At 44.5% G+C, this 19281-nt stretch overlaps 9 protein-coding genes across 11 annotated transcripts; 1 reads left to right on the plus strand and 8 right to left on the minus strand.

Moving 5' to 3' along the window:
* Positions 1-2281: 2281 nt before the first annotated feature.
* Positions 2282-2767, minus strand: RB195_024122 (uncharacterized protein; the record flags this gene model as incomplete). Its single annotated transcript, XM_064211791.1, has 1 exon — positions 2282-2767. The coding sequence occupies one exon, from the start codon at positions 2765-2767 to the stop codon at positions 2282-2284; it is 486 nt and encodes a 161-aa protein (XP_064067672.1).
* A 764-nt stretch (positions 2768-3531) lies between these two features.
* Positions 3532-4101, plus strand: RB195_024123 (uncharacterized protein; the record flags this gene model as incomplete). The annotated part of the gene is made up of 1 exon (XM_064211792.1): positions 3532-4101. The coding sequence occupies one exon, from the start codon at positions 3532-3534 to the stop codon at positions 4099-4101; it is 570 nt and encodes a 189-aa protein (XP_064067673.1).
* A 1362-nt stretch (positions 4102-5463) lies between these two features.
* On the minus strand, positions 5464-9799 carry RB195_024124 (uncharacterized protein; the record flags this gene model as incomplete). Its single annotated transcript, XM_064211793.1, has 2 exons — positions 5464-5687; positions 9709-9799. The coding sequence occupies 2 exons, from the start codon at positions 9797-9799 to the stop codon at positions 5464-5466; spliced, it is 315 nt and encodes a 104-aa protein (XP_064067674.1).
* A 41-nt stretch (positions 9800-9840) lies between these two features.
* RB195_024125 (uncharacterized protein) lies at positions 9841-10278 on the minus strand (the record flags this gene model as incomplete). Its single annotated transcript, XM_064211794.1, has 1 exon — positions 9841-10278. The coding sequence occupies one exon, from the start codon at positions 10276-10278 to the stop codon at positions 9841-9843; it is 438 nt and encodes a 145-aa protein (XP_064067675.1).
* Positions 10279-10598: 320 nt separating this feature from the next.
* RB195_024126 (uncharacterized protein) lies at positions 10599-12090 on the minus strand (the record flags this gene model as incomplete). 2 transcript variants are annotated; one of them, XM_064211796.1, is made up of 4 exons in its annotated part: positions 10599-11057; positions 11223-11515; positions 11571-11880; positions 11974-12090. In XM_064211796.1, the coding sequence occupies 4 exons, from the start codon at positions 12088-12090 to the stop codon at positions 10599-10601; spliced, it is 1179 nt and encodes a 392-aa protein (XP_064067676.1). The 2 variants fall into 2 exon arrangements, with proteins under 2 accessions (XP_064067676.1, XP_064067677.1); XM_064211795.1 differs by lacking the exon at positions 11974-12090 and having other exon boundaries at positions 11223-11612.
* Positions 12091-12498: 408 nt separating this feature from the next.
* RB195_024127 (uncharacterized protein) lies at positions 12499-13045 on the minus strand (the record flags this gene model as incomplete). Of its 2 annotated transcripts, none has more annotated exons than XM_064211798.1 (2): positions 12499-12800; positions 12913-13045. In XM_064211798.1, 2 exons carry the CDS (start codon positions 13043-13045, stop codon positions 12499-12501), a joined length of 435 nt encoding a protein of 144 aa, XP_064067678.1. The 2 variants fall into 2 exon arrangements, with proteins under 2 accessions (XP_064067678.1, XP_064067679.1); XM_064211797.1 differs by having other exon boundaries at positions 12898-13045.
* Positions 13046-16794: 3749 nt separating this feature from the next.
* On the minus strand, positions 16795-17451 carry RB195_024128 (uncharacterized protein; the record flags this gene model as incomplete). The annotated part of the gene is made up of 1 exon (XM_064211799.1): positions 16795-17451. One exon carries the CDS (start codon positions 17449-17451, stop codon positions 16795-16797), a length of 657 nt encoding a protein of 218 aa, XP_064067680.1.
* Positions 17452-17836: 385 nt separating this feature from the next.
* On the minus strand, positions 17837-18406 carry RB195_024129 (uncharacterized protein; the record flags this gene model as incomplete). The annotated part of the gene is made up of 1 exon (XM_064211800.1): positions 17837-18406. The coding sequence occupies one exon, from the start codon at positions 18404-18406 to the stop codon at positions 17837-17839; it is 570 nt and encodes a 189-aa protein (XP_064067682.1).
* Positions 17837-18890, minus strand: RB195_024130 (uncharacterized protein; the record flags this gene model as incomplete). The annotated part of the gene is made up of 2 exons (XM_064211801.1): positions 17837-18315; positions 18359-18890. 2 exons carry the CDS (start codon positions 18888-18890, stop codon positions 17837-17839), a joined length of 1011 nt encoding a protein of 336 aa, XP_064067681.1.
* Positions 18891-19281: the final 391 nt, after the last annotated feature.

Consider the following 19281-nt stretch of genomic DNA (forward strand, 5'->3'; position numbering starts at 1 on the left):
CAACACTAATCAATACAATACGCGACAAGCTGAGGCGGATAACCGACAAGAGGCGTGGCGCAATAGAGGGAAAGGTATCCGACAAAGAGCAAATCAGGCGAACGTCCACGCAAGTACAACTCCAGGAGCGCAAAAAAAGTGAGCAAAGTCACCGTTGCAAAGAAGAAATCGTGCTAATGACAGCAGAAGGAAACGTTTAGACTCACAAAACAAAACGATTCGAAAAAGTATTATTCTTCTTTGATACTGGAGCGCTAAAAGCGCCCATAACAGAATAAATGGCTACAAAACTTGCTCTCCCCGGCTTGGGCACCGAACTGTGCACTATGTCCGGCACTGGAGGACACATTGAGAAATTCAACAGCGAAGAGTACAGCTCAAAATCCTGACAACATTCGGTGATGAAGTTAACCTTCCGATTGAAACAAAGCCAATAATTACAACTGACTTTCCATCGGTTAAACTGACAAAGGAAGACAAATTATTCTTACAGTATGATGATGATGATACTACGATTTGTACTGAACAGCTGCCACGCTGTATAATTACCGAGATTGCACATTTCAAAAACCATTTTCGGACTCGCAATACATGGGCGCGGGCGTGATCCACAATTTGCGGATGATCAAACAAGTATGACATACGGTCTAACGTTTGTAAACGAAAGATCAGAAGCAGAAATTCTACACAAAATGTTCGACTTTGATGGATTAGGCATCAGTACGGACACTGCAAAAAGTACCGACATTGCTTACGACTACTTCAAGGAGTATTCAAAAACAATTTTGTTTGAAAATGGCTACGTAACCGCTCCATTCCCTTTGCGAGGCAAAATTGTTGACCTTTCCGACAATTATGCAACTGCGCATCACAGACTTGTATCTTTGTGGCCTAGAACCCAATTTTGAAAGAATGATATTGCAGAATCTTTGATGAATATCTTGAAAAAGATATTATTGAAAAGGTTGGAATCATGACCGAAGACGACCGTGCTGTTTATTATTCTGAAGTATGGAAACTAAATAAGCCAAAACCACTCCGAATTGTTTTCGACACGTCATCAAAACAGAAAGGGAACATTTCCCTCAATGACGTTGTGGATATTGGTGATTCGTTTGTAAACAAAATTCACGACATTCTAATTTCAAGTCGACTTTCAAAAATAATGGTCCTCTGTGACATAGAAGCGGCATTCACTCAAATACGGTTTCAAAATCCACATAAGGATTCGTTTGTGCAGATTCCTATGGGTGGAAGATGTAACACAGTCACCTACGAAGAAAAACATTACGCTTTGGGATCTCCGAGCATTTTAAACATAGTGATATTAACCTTTCTCGATTTGAAAAATACACAGAGTATTGCCCATGTTCGACTGTCTTTGAATCTCGGCATGTTGAAATGTAGTTTTTAATTGATTTTCTGGAGCTGTAGCCAAAATTGGTATTGATCGTCTTTATTAAACAGCAGCTAACGTTTCGACGTTATTGCCTTCGTCAGAGCCTGGAAAATCAAAGCTATCAGTGATTTATCCTCACAAGCGCCTCATCACTCTACAGAAAGCATCCCAACGGTAGGCAAACTCAAACAACAGCATATTGGCTAGTGCTTACCTCATTCGCTAGACTTGGTGACGCAACAGACCACCACGTACCACAACTATGAGTCACAAGGGTTTTATATAGGGACCTCACGGCTCGCCTCGTAGATCAAAACCCGCATAGGTCTTGATATGGGGATAGCTCGTTTGTGGTAGCAATGCAGTCATCTTTCCCGTTCATTTTTGGACTTTTGGCAGCTATCCAAAATGCCTCTAGTATTACGTGCTGTGATCTCGGACTCGAACGATAGTGTAGTAATCCCTACCTCTACTTCGGAGTTTGGATGACATATTCTGCGGTGCGCTCAGAGTGGGGTGAAAATTTTAGATTTTGCGACTCCATCTAGGTGCTCCTTGACCCTAACACACAGTGGACGTCCCGTTTCCCCTATATAATCGTCACCGCACAACCTGCACGTGATACGATACACTACTCCTGATACCATGCAATCACTCTCTCTGCCATACGGGCAAACCACGCAGCTTGGAGTTGTGCAGAGCCGATCATACGCACGATTACGTACCAGTTGACCCTTCAGTTTCGCTGGAGGTATTTCCACAACCCTCACGTCATTCTCTAGACCCGCTTTTCGTAGACAGCTCCATACCGCTCTGCTCATATCATCAGACATATAAGGCAGACAGAAAGGGATCTTTTCTGGGCCATCCACTACGTTAGATCTACGTTGGATGTCGTGCATGTCGGCCAGCACCATCTCCAGTTGGGTACCCATTGGATATTCCCACTTTATGGGCCAGATTTACAGGCCGTGTTTTTTCTTGCCTACTCGATGAGACTCTTACCGCCGTCCTGTTACCAATAACAGATTTTTTCGTTTTGCTGGGATGCGCTGAAAGATAGTGGATTAAGATGTTTTTGCTACTGGGTTTCCGGTACCACTTAGTTTTACATATCTCATTCCGCAAGTAAATGTTCACATCCAAGAAAGCCAACCAGTTGTCTATCGGTCGCTCCCTTGTGAACTTAATGTGCGGACACTGTTGATTGGGAAGATTGAAGCATGTGTCTAGTTCTACTTGTTTTGAGCAGACGACGGAACAATCATCTATGTACCGATAATACAGCAGTGGTTTGAGGTCTGTTATAGGCTTTTCGATCTTGGCCATGAAACCAATGGCAAGAGCAGGTGCCAGCCTTTGTCCCATAGCTAGGCCTCTAAGTTGTCGGTAGTACTGTTAAAAAATACTCCGCTATCAAAAGAAATAGCCAGGAATCTGTAGGTGGATAATGTCATGTTTCAAGCAAATTCCGTAGACGAAGCCATTTCGAAGTGCAAGAAAGCAAAAAATATATTTGCGGAAATTGGCTTTAACTTGAGGGAACTCACATCGAATAATACAGAAGTAAATTATGCTCTCTCTAAAGAAGATAGACTCTTAGGGAACAAAATAAAACTCCTGAGCATTAATTACGACATAGAAAAAGATGAGTTCTCAGTGGAGACAAAATTCTCTTCTAAAGAAAAACTTATGAAACGATATATCGTAAGTCAACTCAGTTCAGTGTATGATCTTTTGGGGATAATGACACATTATTAATTAAACTTAAATCGCTAATACGAGAGACTGGCATACAGTGGAAAGATACCGTACCAGAACATTTATGCAACAAATGATACGCGGCTTTACAAGAGGTTAACGATGTACCGACTACCGTACCTCGTCGCTTATTGAGTGGGCACATTGCTCCTAATAAATCCTCACTCTAGGTCTTTGCTGATGCAAGTAAGATCGCCATAGCAGTATGCGCATATCTAAGGTGCGAACAGAATGATCAGGTCACGTAATTGTTGAGAGGCAAGACTAGACTTGCGCTCAAAAAGACTTTTCAAACAATACCGAGACTGGAACAGGTAGGTATTGTATTAGCTTTGCGCTTGCCAACCACAATAACAGAGGTTGCAAAAAGTATGTTCACGGAGGTGAACATACTCAGTGACAGTGAGTTCGCACTTGCATGGACGAAGTCTTCACGCAAGCTTCTCATTTTTGTTACCAATCAGACAGACAGGATTGCAAAAATGCGGGAGTCTTTGACCTCTAATGGTCTGACAAGTCAATTTTTGTCATGCACTGCTGATACGGGAACACGTGGTGTAATTGCAGCCCTTATTTACGATCTCGACTGGATTCGTGGACCACATTTGCTTGTTGACGACAGAAATGGTTGGCCGCTACGATTAATAGGCGAAATAGACACAGATTACACAGAAAATGGATGCAAAGTTGTACACCACATCAACATTGAGGTGATGACCTCTTCGACATCCACAACAATCGATTTATCAAGATTCTCTAGCCTGATGAAAGCCTTACGAACATTGGCAACTGTTGCTAAACTTCTAGTCAAATGGGGAGGAAGATTTAATGTGAAGCAAAGTTTACATATAATGAAAAAAAGAAGAAAAAAAGAAAAAAAAAAGCAGAATTTGAATCTGCAAAAGAAATTTCTGCTCTGCTGCAAACCTGAGATTGAGTGAAAAATTGATTATAGCAGAAATACATAAAACATCTCAATTACACGGCTGTCAACAAGATTTCAAAATCAGAAATTCATCAGAGACAGGTTCGGAATAATCTGATTTGAATCTAGAATTCAAAACGCCATCTTACCGTATGATAGGAAGAATCCTATCTATATCCCAAACGATATAGATAGGATTCTTCCTTAATTAATCATACAAGCCTTCCACATGAAAAATGCCCATGCTGGCAGAGAACATACGCGGTTTTTATTAAGACAAAAATATTGGATTCCACAACCATGACGCACACTTAAAAAATAATTGGAAAATGTGTTACTTGCAGAAAGTTCCACGCTCTACCATTTGGAGCGCCTGAAATGTCATCACTACCACCCGACCGAGTGGTAATTACGAAAGCATTTCAAAAGGTTGAATGTGATTTTATGGGACCATTTGAATCAAAAATGAATGAAAAAATGTACGTATGTCTGTACACTTGCCTAACAACAAGGAAAATCCACTTAGAAGTGACTGAAAATCTATCAACTGGAGAATTTTTAATCAGTTTTCTCCGCTTTATATCGCGTAGAGCAGTTCCGCAACTTATTAGGACGGAATGTGGAAGCAATTTCAAACTAGGTCATCAAGTCATAGACATTATTTTCAAGAAAAAGTAAGAAAAAGTCTGGAAGTATTAAATGGAATTTTAAACCTCCAGCTCAGCCATGGAGTCTGGGAAAGGCTAGTAGGTTCCGTTAAAAGGAGCTTTCAAAAAGCTGTAGGAAGAAGAAAGCTCTAATTTGAAGAGATGATGACAATCACCGCCAAAATTGAGGCCATTATAGACCAATTGCAAAATTCAGTGGGACTGACATTAATAAGATTCCTCTGAGAATGAGATTCTGACCTGTCGATTTCCTTCCGGGAATTTTGAAATTCTCAATTCCAAGTATTGGTACAGACAGACAGAGATAATGATGAAGACTATGATCCTAACTCAATCCAAAGCGTCTCACAAGCGAAAGGAGCACTCGAATTCTCGGGAAGGATATCCAACAGGTTTTGGGATTCCTGGAACACGCAATGCTTAACAGTGTTAAAAGATAACCAAAAAAAGATCTCAGACAACCAAGACATAGAAAAGATACGATCCCAAAAATAGAAGAAATTAACAGGAGAGCGTAGAGAGGAGGGCTTCTGGAATTGCGAGTTCCCATGGATGGTCTTAGTCGTCATGATGAACTCAGAGAGCCTCTCCCCCTGGTCATTCCATTGTAGGACGTGGGTCCCGATGTGAAATTCCTCCGGCGTTCTTCTTGGGCCAACTTTGGCGTTGAAATCGCCAATTATGACCTTGTAGAAGGCATGATCTTCTCGCTAGAACTTCTCCAGGTCCATATAGAAAGCTTCGACTTCTTCTTCTTCGTAGCTTGATGTTGGAGCGTAAGCGACGAAGATAGTCAACGCTGGCGTTGGACCACATCTTCTCATCCGCAGACGTCTGATTCGGGTCGTAAGTTGTTCCAAAGAGTCGATGTTCTTTGCCATACTCGTGTTGACGAAGACGCCAACTCCACCAACACCTCTACTGTCGCATGTTCCTAAGAATAGCTCTTCTCAAGTTTCATTTCATATCAAGCGTTGAGAGGGTGGCGTCGTCTTGTCTCGGGCAGCCCGATGACGTCGTACTTAATCTTCTTGGCTTGCATAATCAGATCTTCGATGGCCGCTTCCTATGCAGGCGTACGTGCGTTATAAGTACAGATCGTCCTCCTATTCCTTTTCCGTTTCGGTAGCCTATATGACTCCTGCAACCCTGCCCTTCCTTCGTTTTGTAATGTCAAGAGGACAATGAAAATTTGCGGTAACTTCAGTGTAATTGTTGTCTTTGAATAAAAGTGTCATTTCTGTTCGTCTCACTGCGTGTTTCTTTCTTTTACCTTCTGTACTATACTGTGTCAGTTCTTTCTATGTATGGTTCAATTTTCATCGAGTTATGTTGCAGTGGTCACTGTAATTTTTCGCCAGAAAACGAAAAAAAAACCCAACGCGTCTTTTTTTATTTTTCTTCGCAACTTGATTAATTTTAGTCTATATCATTACATAGAGACATCGACTCATGATGACGAGATCTATCTAATCAGCTTATTTTGAACTTTGAAGTACTTTTACAAAGTGCTTATTTTCTAAATTACCAACGGCTACAAATTAGGGGACCAGGCTCTCAGATAATTGCAACTTCAGGATGTGTGGCATTTCGTACAAATAAAATGCGAGAGAAGTGAAATTCTAGTGAAGTACCGTTAAGTAGATGTAGTGTTGCAAATTTTGGTGCGCAATTTGTATGTATATTTGAGAATTCTAAAATTTTTAGAACTTGGCGAAAGTGGCATATTAAATGTTGAGTAGAAAAGTTCGTTTTCCCAGTTAGACAAGACTTACTACGGTATTTTTAAGGGAACTCTATATTTTCGATAGCGTTTCGGTTGTTAAGGTCCTTTTCTTAAAAATATGTGGCTTTTTCGATATCCAATATACAGCTTTGCTCTTTTTCATTACTTACTCCTATTTTACCGTTACCAGCTACGTGCAAGTCATTGTATAGGCCGACACGCGTTTTAAAGCCTCAACGGCTGCAAATTGCAGTAAAATGTGTTGGCGCATTCCAAGTGGATTGATACGCCAGAGACTTTAGACTTTTATCAGCGACATATACTAATGTTTCAATCTAAAAACTTGGTACTTTTTTTTGGAACTTTTTCTTCTCTCAAAGATACAACGTCGGAATCAGCAAATGGTGAGAGTTGAAAGTGAATTTCAGGAGGACAAAGTGAGGGAAAGATTTTATTGTTTCTATAAAAACAAAATTTCCGTGGCTCGTGCATAACATTTCCATATTTGAAGTAGATGGTTTTATTAGCGAAGAAATTAAGTATTGAACGAAATCAAATTAAGTTGAATTGTGAAGTTGGAGATTCCTCTTTCAGACTCCGGCCGCCTATAACTCGCCGGTTTGGGGTGCATCTCAGGAGGAACTCAGAGCAGCTGTCAGATTATAGTAGGGTCAAAACGACATGAAGCATATACGCAAGTGATTACGCGGCTTCCCTCGAAGCTCTTCGATGGAGCGTAGCGGCTAGGAGCGCGGTGAAACCCTTGCTGGCACCACCCATCACTGCAGTTTGCATAGTCCCACGTCGGTTCCAACTGCTGCACTCACCGCGCCGTTTCGAGCGCGTACGCAAATGCACCGCAACTGCACTCGTGATCCATGTCGCTTTGGCCCGTTCCTATGATTGCGCTGCGCTGCGGTCGGTGACGACAATAGACCTTTCCACTGCGCATACAGAATGCCCTGCCCATCTACTTTCTAGCAATAACAACTAACAAGGGTTCAATTTGGAGCCGAATTTCTACTCAAAAAGATAGAAATCGAAATAGAAATAGAAATTAGAATATATATTATTAGCTATATTATTAATATAGCTGTTACGTAGTCTTCTCCGTAACGAATTAACGATGTTCACTCGCCGAATTCATATAGAGCAAGCTTTGAAATATGTCAATGAGTTTGATCTCAAAATGCGCCTGCGGCCTATACTCATTATTATTTGCTTCCTCGAACTATGAAAGCCGTAGGGTGAGTTTCTCACATTATGTAGTTTTATATAGTGGGTGTGACTTTAAACAAGATCAATGGAGTTCGCAGCTAACATCGCATTTTGTTGGCTTCCTGTCGTCCTATCCTGTCGAAACAACTTTACTTTTGCATTCTGTTATTTCATAATTTTTCTGTCATTCTTGAAGGTATAACGTCTTCTTCGTCATTTTTATCGGGCAATCTTCATTTACAAACGGGTTTCCCATTGTGGAGCTCATGTTTTACCATTTCATTTCCTTATAAGCTCGTTTTGTCAAGGTATTCGAGTAGAGATATCATGCAGGTCCTCTGTGTAAGGGGTGAACGGAGCCTAAGGATGGACAGTGCATCTGGACAGGCGTAGCGGCGGTCGCTGCTGTAGGCACACACTTCGGTTGCACCCAATTCGCTTGGGTACCTCCTGAGCGTCCCCCAGAAAATTGTCGTGACCTAGAAAGGGTCTGCCTGGCATCTCACGCCACAGCTACGTGATCCATCCACTGTTTCTTGCAGCATTGGTAAATTTACATTTGAAACAAAAAAAAACAAGAAGTGAAAAAGCGTGACCGACGGTTGTTTTCAAATGAAAGTCCGAAGTCAACTGTCATATGTGTCTACTTCTCGTTTTTGTGAGTGAGTCAGCATTGCTTTGGAGGGAAAAGATGCTGATGCTTCTGACCAACTACAATTTTCTGACCAAGTTGTTTTTTTTTATTTTCCATACGCCTATTAACTCTGATTGATTCAGTAACCTTTCCTTGTTAGTTATTGTAGTCGCGGAATTTATTTCACAGCTATGATCCAGTGTATGACTGCTTGCCAAAAAGGAAGATAGGGAACAAAGGGTTTCATTGAGGGACGACTGTCCTATGCGCAGCTAAAACATACGAGGTCCATAGAAACAAAATGGTCATGGAGAAATTGGCTGTGGTTCATTTTGTTCATTGCTTTGGGTGGTAGCTGTTGATTGAGAACTCTTGCTGCTCTCAGATATGTCCCTGCACACCGTTCAAACAGCTTCCTCAAACCACTTGGTAGTACCACATTTGGACGTAAATTTGTCACAGAATCTTTTACGTTCCGTCGCTCTGCATGAACGTTTCAAACGATATTTGAGATAGATACGACAATGATTTCAATGTTGCGATACAAGCTGTTCACGAACTGCTCACACAGAACAACAGGCTTCATTAAACCTGTACGGCTTGACCACTGGGCAGATCATAACGCTGATCAACGAGTGCCTAAATTGTTTTATTTCTTAATGGTCGGGCCAATACCACCGACAACTTGGAAGCTTGGTTATGGAAGAAGAGGTGGCACCCAATCTCGCCATTGTCTTTATGTCGAAAATCGACGTACCTATACTGAATCGCAGACCACTGCTGTATTGTCGTTACATAGATGATTGTTGCGTCGTCTCTACAACACAGGCATAATTGGACGAGTGCTTCAATCTTCCCAACCAACAGTGTCGTGTTGTGGATGTCGTTACAGCCGAAGACGAGTAGCTTTATTGGAGTCAAACACGGAGAAGAGAAAAGAATGTCCACATAGAAACAATATGGTGGTCATACAAGAATGCAACGTATCCAATGCGGGTTTACTCTACGCGAATAACACGGTGAAATTCCCATTTTACAACACCTTCCCTTTCAAGTTATCTCGTATCGAGTTCTTCGTAGGTCCACCTGTAGTCGGCGGCGGGAGTCGAGTTGTGGTGGGTCGAACACATCCAAGAAAGTGTTAGTCGTTGTTGCGCCTATCCTGGATCGCAACTGATTTACGTGCCGAGTCCATATTTCGTTTCCAGAACGATCAGTGTAGGCTATGTTTCCAATACGGCGTGTGATGAAACGGGGAGTCCAAGTAGGGTTTTGTTCTCGATAATCCTTGGCAAAAATCACGTCGTTGATCTCAAAGCTGCGGCATCGTGCTCCATTTCGACGATCGAATTGAGATTCCATTTTGATCTCGTGTACCGTTTGTGAGATCTCTAGAAGGTAACATTAGAGCTTCGGCAAGTGAACACTGGTCAGGCGCAGACGGGCAGGGAGTGGAGCGATATGCCATCAGAAACGTCTGTAGTGCGTTCACTGTTGGTTCCTCCCCCTTCAGCGTGGCAAGTCCTCCTTTGAAGGTGTCCACAAAACATTCTGCTTGTCAGATGCTTTGTGGATGGAATGGCGCCTTGTGAATGTGCAAGATTCCTCAGGAAGGCAGAATGAAGTGAACTGAGATGACGTGAACTGTGTTCCGTTGTCTGTGATGAGCGTCTCTGGATTTCCGAACTCGGCAGAGATGCACTTTATTGCTTGGATGGTAGCCGTTGAGGAGATCGATGACATCTGGACGATTTCCGGCCATTTGGAGTAGGCGTCCACGATAAGTAGACAGTATAATCCTTCCATTGATTCAGCAAAATCAGCATGAACTCGTGTCCACGGTGAGTGTGGTTTCGGCCATGATTGTACTTCGGCTTTGATCAGATCCTTTGCTACGGATGCACATCTTGGGCAGGTCCTGACGAGTTTTTCGATGTCGGAAACCATCGTAGGTCAATAGACAAAGCTTCTTGCAAGCATTTTCATCCTTGTTTGGCCTGGGTGAGCTTTTTGTAGTGCTGAAAGAACACGATGTCGAAATCGATTTTGGAATCACTGTGCGGGATGCAGTTAGCAGACATCCGACTGTCGTCATGGTATTCCCGCGGTTGTAGTAGTGCCACACAAGACGATTGACTTTGAGCCAGTTTCCGGTCTCCGTATAGTCGATCACAAGCTGGATAAGACGATGGGCTTGCGTAGCAGCCCGAATGGATTCGGCGGATACTGGAAGATGACGACAGTTCTCTGAGAACTCGGAAGTGACATCAGCATCGATTGCGGCGATCACGTAATCCTCCGGTATTGATGATTGTGACGAGACGTGAAAGAGCGTCCACTTGGCCGAAATCCTTTGTGTTGATGTACTCGACAGTAAAGCTGTAGTTGAGCAACATCGTGGCCCATCGCTGAAGATGGTTGGCACTGTAGACCGGAACTCCTTTTTTGCTTCCGAAGATTGCCAAAAGCGGTCCGTGGTCAGTACTCAGCGTGAAATGTCGTTCATGGATAAAACGATGGAACTTCTGCACGGCGAAAATAAGAGCGAGTGCTTCCTTTTCTCCTGGCTGTAGTTCTTCTATGGTTGTGTCTGGCAACGGCTTACGTGATAAATGACCTTCTCGTATCCACCTGCGAAGCGATGTGAGAGGGTTGCTCCCATCCCGTGGTTTGAAGCAACGATGATCGGGAGATTTGGGTCGAAGTGGGTCAACAGAATATCCGAGCTTAGGATTACCTTAGTCTTGTCTAAGGAAGACTGGCACTCCGGTGTCCATGTGTAGGTAACATCCTTTTTCGTAAGTGTCCGAAGGAGCGCGTAGATTGTGGAGATCCTTGACGAAGTTTCCGTAGAAATTGATGAGTCACAGAAAAGAGCGAAGTTGACTTACGTCTTTCGGAGCGAGCGTCTTCTGGATAGCTTCGATCCTTTCTGGATCGGGGCGTCGTCCTTGTGCGATGACGAACCCAAGGTAGGTGATCTTCGTCTGCAGAAAAGCACATTTGTCGAGTCGAACGCGGAGTCCGTAGTCTTGAATCCGCTTGAATAAGGCCTCTAGTCGAGCATTGTGTTCGCCGGTGGTTCTACCAGTAACCAATATGTCGTCGAGGTAGGCCGCGGTTCCATCTATTCCAGCGATAGAAGCATCCACACATTGTTGGAATATACCAGCAGCTGGTTTCACTCCAAATGGTAGTCGGTTGAAATGATACAGTCCACGGTGCGTGTTGATAGTGACTAGCTGAGACCTCGTCCACTTCCATTTGAAAATACGCTTCATCTATGTTGAGCTGTGAAAAGTAGCGTCCTCCATTGAATTTCGTGAAGGTGTCCTCTGGGCTTGGAAGCGGATGCTGGTTTTGTTCTAGTGCATCGTTCAGTCCGGTTGAGTAGTCCGCGCAGAGGCGGATCGATCCATTTTTCTTCTGAACGACAACGATGAGCGCTGCCCATTCTGAGTGATCAACGGGCTTCAGCACGTATATGGGCATAAGTCGATCGATTTCGGTTGAAATCCTTAGCATAGCAGCATAGGGTACAGGGCAAGCCTTCAGAAAGACAGACTTAGAGTCAGGCTGCAGAGCGAGTTTGGTATTTGACTTGGTTCAACATTTGAGTCCAAGAGCGAAGACTGCTGAAACCTCTCCCTCAGGTGCGCTGCGAGAGAAGAATTCGAAGTGCTGAGCGTCTTTGAAGAGATGTTGCAGATGGAGCCTTCTGTCAGGTGAGGAAATTGTGGCTCGTGTAGGGCGATCCATTCTAAGTCCAACAGCGACGGCGTGTCTGCTACGTGGCAGGTACTAACCAGGAAATGATGAGGTTGCATTCGTAGCATCCTAGAACGTTGATTGGTTCGTTGTTGGCAGACTTCAGTGTCAGACGGGGTGATTGCAGCTTCGGTCGATCAATCCAGTCCAGTCTGCTGTGCTCAGCAATGTTACGTCTACTCCAGTATCAAGACGCGTGCGTACTGTCTTCCCATCAATCTGTACTCTACGGAAGATGCGGTTTACTGCGATGTCGCCAGATTCCGCTTCTTCTCCGGGAAATTTTTGCAGAATCCTCGCTTGTGCCCAGAGTGTCTGCAGTCGTGGAATCTCTTCTTCATGAATGTGCAGTATCTAGACCAGTGATTGGCTCCGCACCGAAAACAAGGTGACAGCGGCTCACGATTTTGACTCTTTTGCGAATCCACGACGTTGAAGTGCGGCATCCTGACGAATGACGAGAAAGTGCTGAACTTCAGCAGCAAGCTCCTTTAGCTGGTTTGAAGGTTGTCCTCTATCTTGCAAAGGGCACGAACGCAACGGCTTGGAACGGCTGGGTGTGAAGCGGAGGCCATCTTTTTCATGCGCTTCATCAACTCGGTGAACATTTGCTGCTGCGCCTTGGTTTGGTCTTCCATGATGGTACGCACAGTTTCGGCATCCGTTTTGATGTCGCTGTTCAGCGCACGGCGTGTCACTGTCTGGACCGAGTGGGTGTCTACTCAGCACTTCGGTGAGGCAAAAAGCCGGGGCTGTTTTCGAACTTGACCTGCGGTTCTACTAGGCTTGGAAGCCGACCTAGAGTACTTTTACCAAAAATGGACTTGCCCAGCACTTCGATCGGGCTTGGAGCTGGTGCTGGAGTCGACTTGACCAGCAGTTCAACCGGGTTGGAGCCGGGGCTGGAGTTCTTGTACCAAAGATCGTGGTCCTCAGCCGTCCGCATTGTAGTCCGCTGATCACCATTTGTTGTGAATGTCTTTACAGCCGAAGACGAGTACCTTTTTAAGTCGAACACCGAGAAGAGAAAAGAATGTCCGCTTAAAAACAGCAGGGTGGTCATACAAGTATCGCAATGTATCCAATGCGGGTTTACTCTACGCAAATAATACGGTGAAATTCCCATCCTACAACGGTTCGCACATTAAGTTCACAAAGGAGAAACCAATAGACAACGGGTTGGTTTTCTTGAATGTGCGCATCTATTTGCGGAATGGGATATGGAATACCAAGTGGTATCGAAAAGCCAGTAGCAAAACCATCTTGTTCCACTTCCTTTCAGCGCATCCCAGCAAAATGAAAAACTCCATTACAGGTAACATGTACAGGACGGCCGCAAGAGTTGCATCGAACAGCCTGGAAAAAACGGTCAGTAAATCTGGCGCTATTTTCAATTGGTACGCGACTGGAGCTTTCGTCACTCGAAAGACACGACTTCCCTCTCGAAGGCCCAAGGTAGTGGACGACCGAGAAGAGATTGCGTTGTGCTTATATCTGTTGATACGAGCAGTACGGTACGGAGCTGTCTACGCAAAGCGGATTTGCAGATTGACGTAAAGGTTGTAAAGGAACCAGCAGCGAGCTTCAAGTGTCAGTTGCTACGTAATTGTGCGTACGACCGACTCTGTACAACTCCCAGCGTGCGTGGTTTATCCATATGGAAGAGAGGGTGGTTACATGGTATCAGCAGTGGTGTATCGTATCACTTATAGTTCGTATGGTGACGATTATATAAGGGAAACGAGACGCCCTCTGCGTATTTGGGTCAAGGAGCACTTAGGTGGACTCGCAAAATCTAAACTCTGTACCCCACTCCAAGCACACCGCAGAATATGTCATCCAAACTCCGAAGTAGAGGTAGGGATTACTACACTATCCTTCGATTCCGAGATCACAGCACGTAATACTAGAGGCATTTTGGATAGCTGCCAAAAGTCCAAAAATGAACGGGAAAGATGACTGCATTGCTACCACAAACGAGCTATCCCCATATCAAGACCTATGCGGGTTTTGATCTGCGGGGCGGACCATCAGGTCCTCATAAAAATGCCTTTGTGATTCATAGTTGTGGTACGTGGTAGTCTGTTACGTTATCAAATTCTAACAAATGATGCAGGCGCTAGCCGATGTGTTGTCCTTTCAGTTTCCCTATCGTTTGGATGCTTTCTTTAAGGTGGTGAGGCGTTTGAGAGGATACATCACTAAAGGCTTTGATTTTTTCGGGCTCTGACGAAGTCGATAACGTTGAAACGTTAGCTGTTAGTTAATAAAGAAGGTCTGTACCAATCTTGCCTACAGCTCAAGCAAACCAATCAAGGCTGAGCACTCTATCCTTCATAATTTTACTACGACTACGATTATTATTATTTCCATTCGTATTTGTAAGTAGCAACCGTATATAAACGTTGAAGCTCCCACCCAAGCACTTTCTCACCTCACAAGAGTTTTACGGAGCTCTATAATTTATAATCATGGACAAATCTTGTAAGTTCCGCTCAGTTCGCTAAATCTCTCACTGCATGCAGTACTTTTCTTTGGTCGAGAGAATTTCGCAGAGACTATGATGAGATCTCACACTGTTTTCGATTGGTGTTTTATGTTTTTTCTGGTACTTCTTACCTCATATTCTCAGCTCTACCAAACATATGATTGGTGGCGCTCCTCAAATTGAATTTTGATGAAAAACCTAGAATAAACTACTCCTCATAGTAGTTTCCTTTCGGCTGACCACGATGAGGTACTAAAAACTCATTCATGTAATGTGCCTCAAGTACTACATGCGTGGTAATTCTTTACCACAAAAATATGAGAGTTTTCTTCGCTCGCACTGCACATAAACGTTATACCCTTCCACGTATGTGATAAAGATGCAACAATCAGTTCTGTAAATTTCCGCTTGTTATACTTTATGAAAGCGGTTCGAACTATCACTAGACGTGGTTTTTTCGTCGTCTTTGCCTTTGTTTTTTATAAGTAGTACTGTCTCAATCGCACGCGTACACCTAAAAAATGTGGTTTTTTCGTAGCACAGATGTGGTGTGATTTTGATACGCGTTCAAAAGAAGAAAGAAGAACACTGAGCTTCCCATCACTCGGCGACGGAAAAAACGCAGGGATCCTGAGAAGAGTTTCAAGCATGCAGGTGCGTCGAATTTAAATGTTCAAGTTTCTTTCTTCCCCTAAGGGCGAAGGGGGGAGGGGGGGGGGGAATTTTCGAAATTGAGATTCTCTCCACTGGTAGCTTGGAGCCGTAACGTAGCATAAAAGAATTGAAGAGGATACACAGCTTCTAAGACAAGTCCCATAATTTGGAAAACCAGAATTGTTCCCGAGAAACTGATTTACGGGCTCCAGTAAAATGAAGAAAATCCCAGCAAACAATAGTCTTGAACAGGTCACCTTCAAGTTCGGACAACTTTCTATTGCTTACGGAATATGTCTTCATTTCTTGAGGGTGCAGTTCATTTTGTCGGACGTGTTTTCGCAAACTGCGTGCGGGGTACTTTTCAAAGTTCTATAGTAGCGTCAACACTATATGAAGAACGGTGCAGTTGCGTAAGCGGCTGCGTCCGAGCCAGGGCGATAGAGCGAAGCGGTTGGATCGGGGGAGGACCCTTGCTAGCATCATTATTCACTTCGTTTCGCGATGGTCCCACTTCGATTCCGACGACTTTTTCGACCGCGCCGCTTTGAGCGCAGCCGCTTACGCAATTTCACCATCCTTCATGTCGTTCTGATTTTACTCTACCTGTGGTGGAGGACTTAAATTCGGGTCAAGGCGACCTGCAACTACAAAGGCAACTACGTAGGCAGTTGCCGTTGAAATGAGGCGGTGACCACTATTGTTCTCTGCAGCCCGTTTGGGGCTAGCGCTGGTCAGATATCGATTGCAACCGCTTGAAGGCATCACCCCACGAATCTGAGATGGTACGTATTTCAGGTGGAGTATTCATATACGGGATCGTAGATTATGGAGAGAAGGGTGACTGCGTCCATTTCTTCCTAATTGCCGTAAAAAACGGCCCGGACGATACGGCTTCGAGCGATCCGGTGCGCTATTTTCTACCAATTCGATTGGAGCGCGCCGCATCTGCCGGGCGGTTTTTTTACGGCAATTAAGAAGAAATGGACGGAATCACCCCCTCCATAATCAACTATCCCGTATAAGAATACTTCACTTGAAATCCGTACCATCTCAGATTCGTGGGTGATGCATTTAACTCATACGCGTCACTCTTGCGATGTGGCTTCTCTAAGTAGCTCCTGAAACGCCCAAAATTCTTATTTGCACGAACGCGTACTAACTTCCGTTTTCGCTCTACATCTTTGTCTATTTCTAAGAAATGTTTATCAGTAGGAAAAAACTCTCTTGAGCGGCAGGAATCACCTTGATTACACTGACTCCCGTTGATCTTCGAACTGGTCGACCGGGCGCTAGTAATTCTTCCATTTGTCCCGATCGCGTGCCAGAATCGCCCAGTGGTTCCTTCTTTCGCGTGGGACACGAAGAGCATAATAATTTCCCTCGAAGGACTTTGTGAAGAAATCTGACCATCGGGTCGACAGTTTTCCTGTACTGTTCTTAATATCGCGGGAACCCAGTCGCTCACGGCTCTGGTCCAATGGTTGTCGTTAAAGGGCATCACGTGTCCGGCCCACCTTATTTTACTTTCCTTGGCAAACGCGGCGGCGTCTCTAATCTTCGATCGCTGACGTAGGAGGGAACTTCGAATCCCGTCCCTCACTTGCGTGAAACGGGATACTCCTAGCATCACTCTCAATTGCGCGTTCAACGACGTTTTCTTCCTGCTTGCGAAATGCCCAGGTTTCCGAAGCATAGGTCAAAGCGGGAAGTACGGTGGTGTTGAAGGGGTGAGCACGGAGCCGGGTGTTCCTGGTCTTCTTAACTACATCCTCGATGCTCTTGTACGCTCCCCAAGCCGCTCTTCTCCTCTTGCCCAGCTCGGGGGTCAGGTCGTTCATCATGTTCAATTCCCGACCCAGATAAACGTAGCTGGTGCATTCGGACATGTTCGTTCCGTTGAGCGTGAATGGGACATCCGAGACCCATCCGTTCCGCATGAACATCGTCTTTTGTAGATTCAGCTGAAGACCGATGCATCCACATGTTTCGTCGAATTCGGTCAGCATTCGTTTCCCTTGGCTGATGCTAAGTGTTATCAGTACGATGTCATCAGCAAAGCGCAAATGGTGTAGTTGCCGACCATCAACCTTCACTTCCGTGTCGTCCCACTCCAACTTTCGCATCAGTAACTCCTTCATCTTCTTCCTCTTCATCATCCACCTCACATTCTTCATCTTGAAGTTCTTCATCGTAATCCTCGTCTTCATCGGAATCTAATCAACCAACATACCAAAAACAATCAATTAAAGCATAACAGCGAAAGTTTTAAAGAAAAGATTACAAATTGTAGGAAACACGTACCATAACTTTCTTCACTTTCCAATCCGTCCATGTTTTGATTTTCATCTGGGATATAAGTAAAAAGAAAGCATGTGACTGCACAACTCTCCAACTCAAAACAGCAAATTATTTCCAAAACTAACTGCGTGGCTCCTATTTTTCACAACTTTTTCGCATAAAGGTTCACGAGGTTCACGAACGTATAAAAGGGGAATAACGAATAAGGGGGGTCGGTGTAGTGTAGCGGTTAGAGGTTCCGCTTCCTGCATGATCGATCGGTGGTTCGAATCCTCCTAGTGCTCACCAAGCCTTTCATCCTTCCTTGTAGAATAGCGAAATTCCGGTAGTGAAATTACTGTACAACTCTCGAAGTACCTTTATGTACTGAGTAGGGACGCCTTGGTTGTCCAAGGCTTCCACGACCGCTTCCGTCTCAACTGAGTCGAAGGCCTTCTTCAAGTCGATGAAGGTGAGACAAATCGGCATCTTGTACTCTCGTGATACCTTGATGAGTTTCGAAACAGTGTGAATGTGGTCAATCGTGCTGAATCCTTTTCGAAACCCTGCTTGCTCGCATGGCTGTCCTTCATCCAAGACTTTTTCAATCCTATTAAGGATCACTCTTGTAAAGAGCTTGTAGATGACGGACAGTAAGCAGGTTGGACGATAGTTGCCGATATCATGTGTATCTCCCTTTTTATACAACACGGTCTTGCTGGTCTTCCACTGTTTAGGAACCTTGCATTCCGACAGGTAACGCGTAAAGAGCCTCACCAGGGTGTTGATGAGTACTGACTGAAGGTTATTCAGGTGTTCTCTTGATGATTTTAAAACTCTCAGCTTTGTTCGTGCAGTCGTGAAGGTGTTCAACGAGCCGGTCATATTTCTCGTCGATGTTGTCCATTGCGGAATCTTCCCAAAAGCCGGCTAGCGTAGCAAAGAGATCCCAGTTAATGATTGTTCTGGGATTTCGCTCTCTGAACTTGGCGGCTTTCTCTTCTCTCCTTGTGAAGCAAAATCTTCCTCGGAGAAGGCGATGGTCCGATCTTGTATAGAACTTTGACACAACAGCGACGTCCGTCAGGCAGAACCTTTTATTGATGATGATGTGGTCTATTTCATTACGGTACTCTCCACCGGGTGACTCCCACGTCCAACGTAGAGGCTTCTGGAATTGCGAGTTCCCATGGATGGCCTTTGTCGTCATGATGAACTCGGAGAGCCTCTCCTCCTGTTCATTCCATTGTAGGCCGTGGGTCCCGATGTGAAGTTCCTCCGGCGTTCTTCTTGGGCCAACTTTGGCGTTGAAATCGCTAATTATGACCTTGTAGAAGACCTTCTCGGTAGAACTTCTCCAGGTCCACATAGAAAGCTTCTACTTCTTCTTCTTCGTAGTTTGATGTTGGAGTGTAAGCGACGAAGATAGTCAAAGCTGGCGTTGGATCGCCCGCGTCTCTGGGCAAGTACAAGGTCGCTTTTGGTCCGCGATTAGCCCCCCACCACCGCCCGGGGACGCGCCACGTAGCCTCGCTACTAATCGGCTGTGTCCCCTCTAGTGACGGAGATCCGTGGAGCGGCAGGAATCTGGGCGAAAATGTAATTGGGGATGGTGGAGGAGGGGACTCAACTGCGCGCTTATTTCTGGACTCTCTATCTTACTTTTTTCTTTTAGTAATTTTAGCTAACATGTCACAGATGCTCTACGACTAATGCTTAGGTCTTAAGGGTTCGACTTACTCAATCCTTTACTTTTAGAA

This window comes from Necator americanus, chromosome X, assembly GCF_031761385.1.
Source record: "Necator americanus strain Aroian chromosome X, whole genome shotgun sequence".
In the NCBI taxonomy this organism is placed as follows: Eukaryota; Metazoa; Nematoda; class Chromadorea; order Rhabditida; family Ancylostomatidae; genus Necator; species Necator americanus.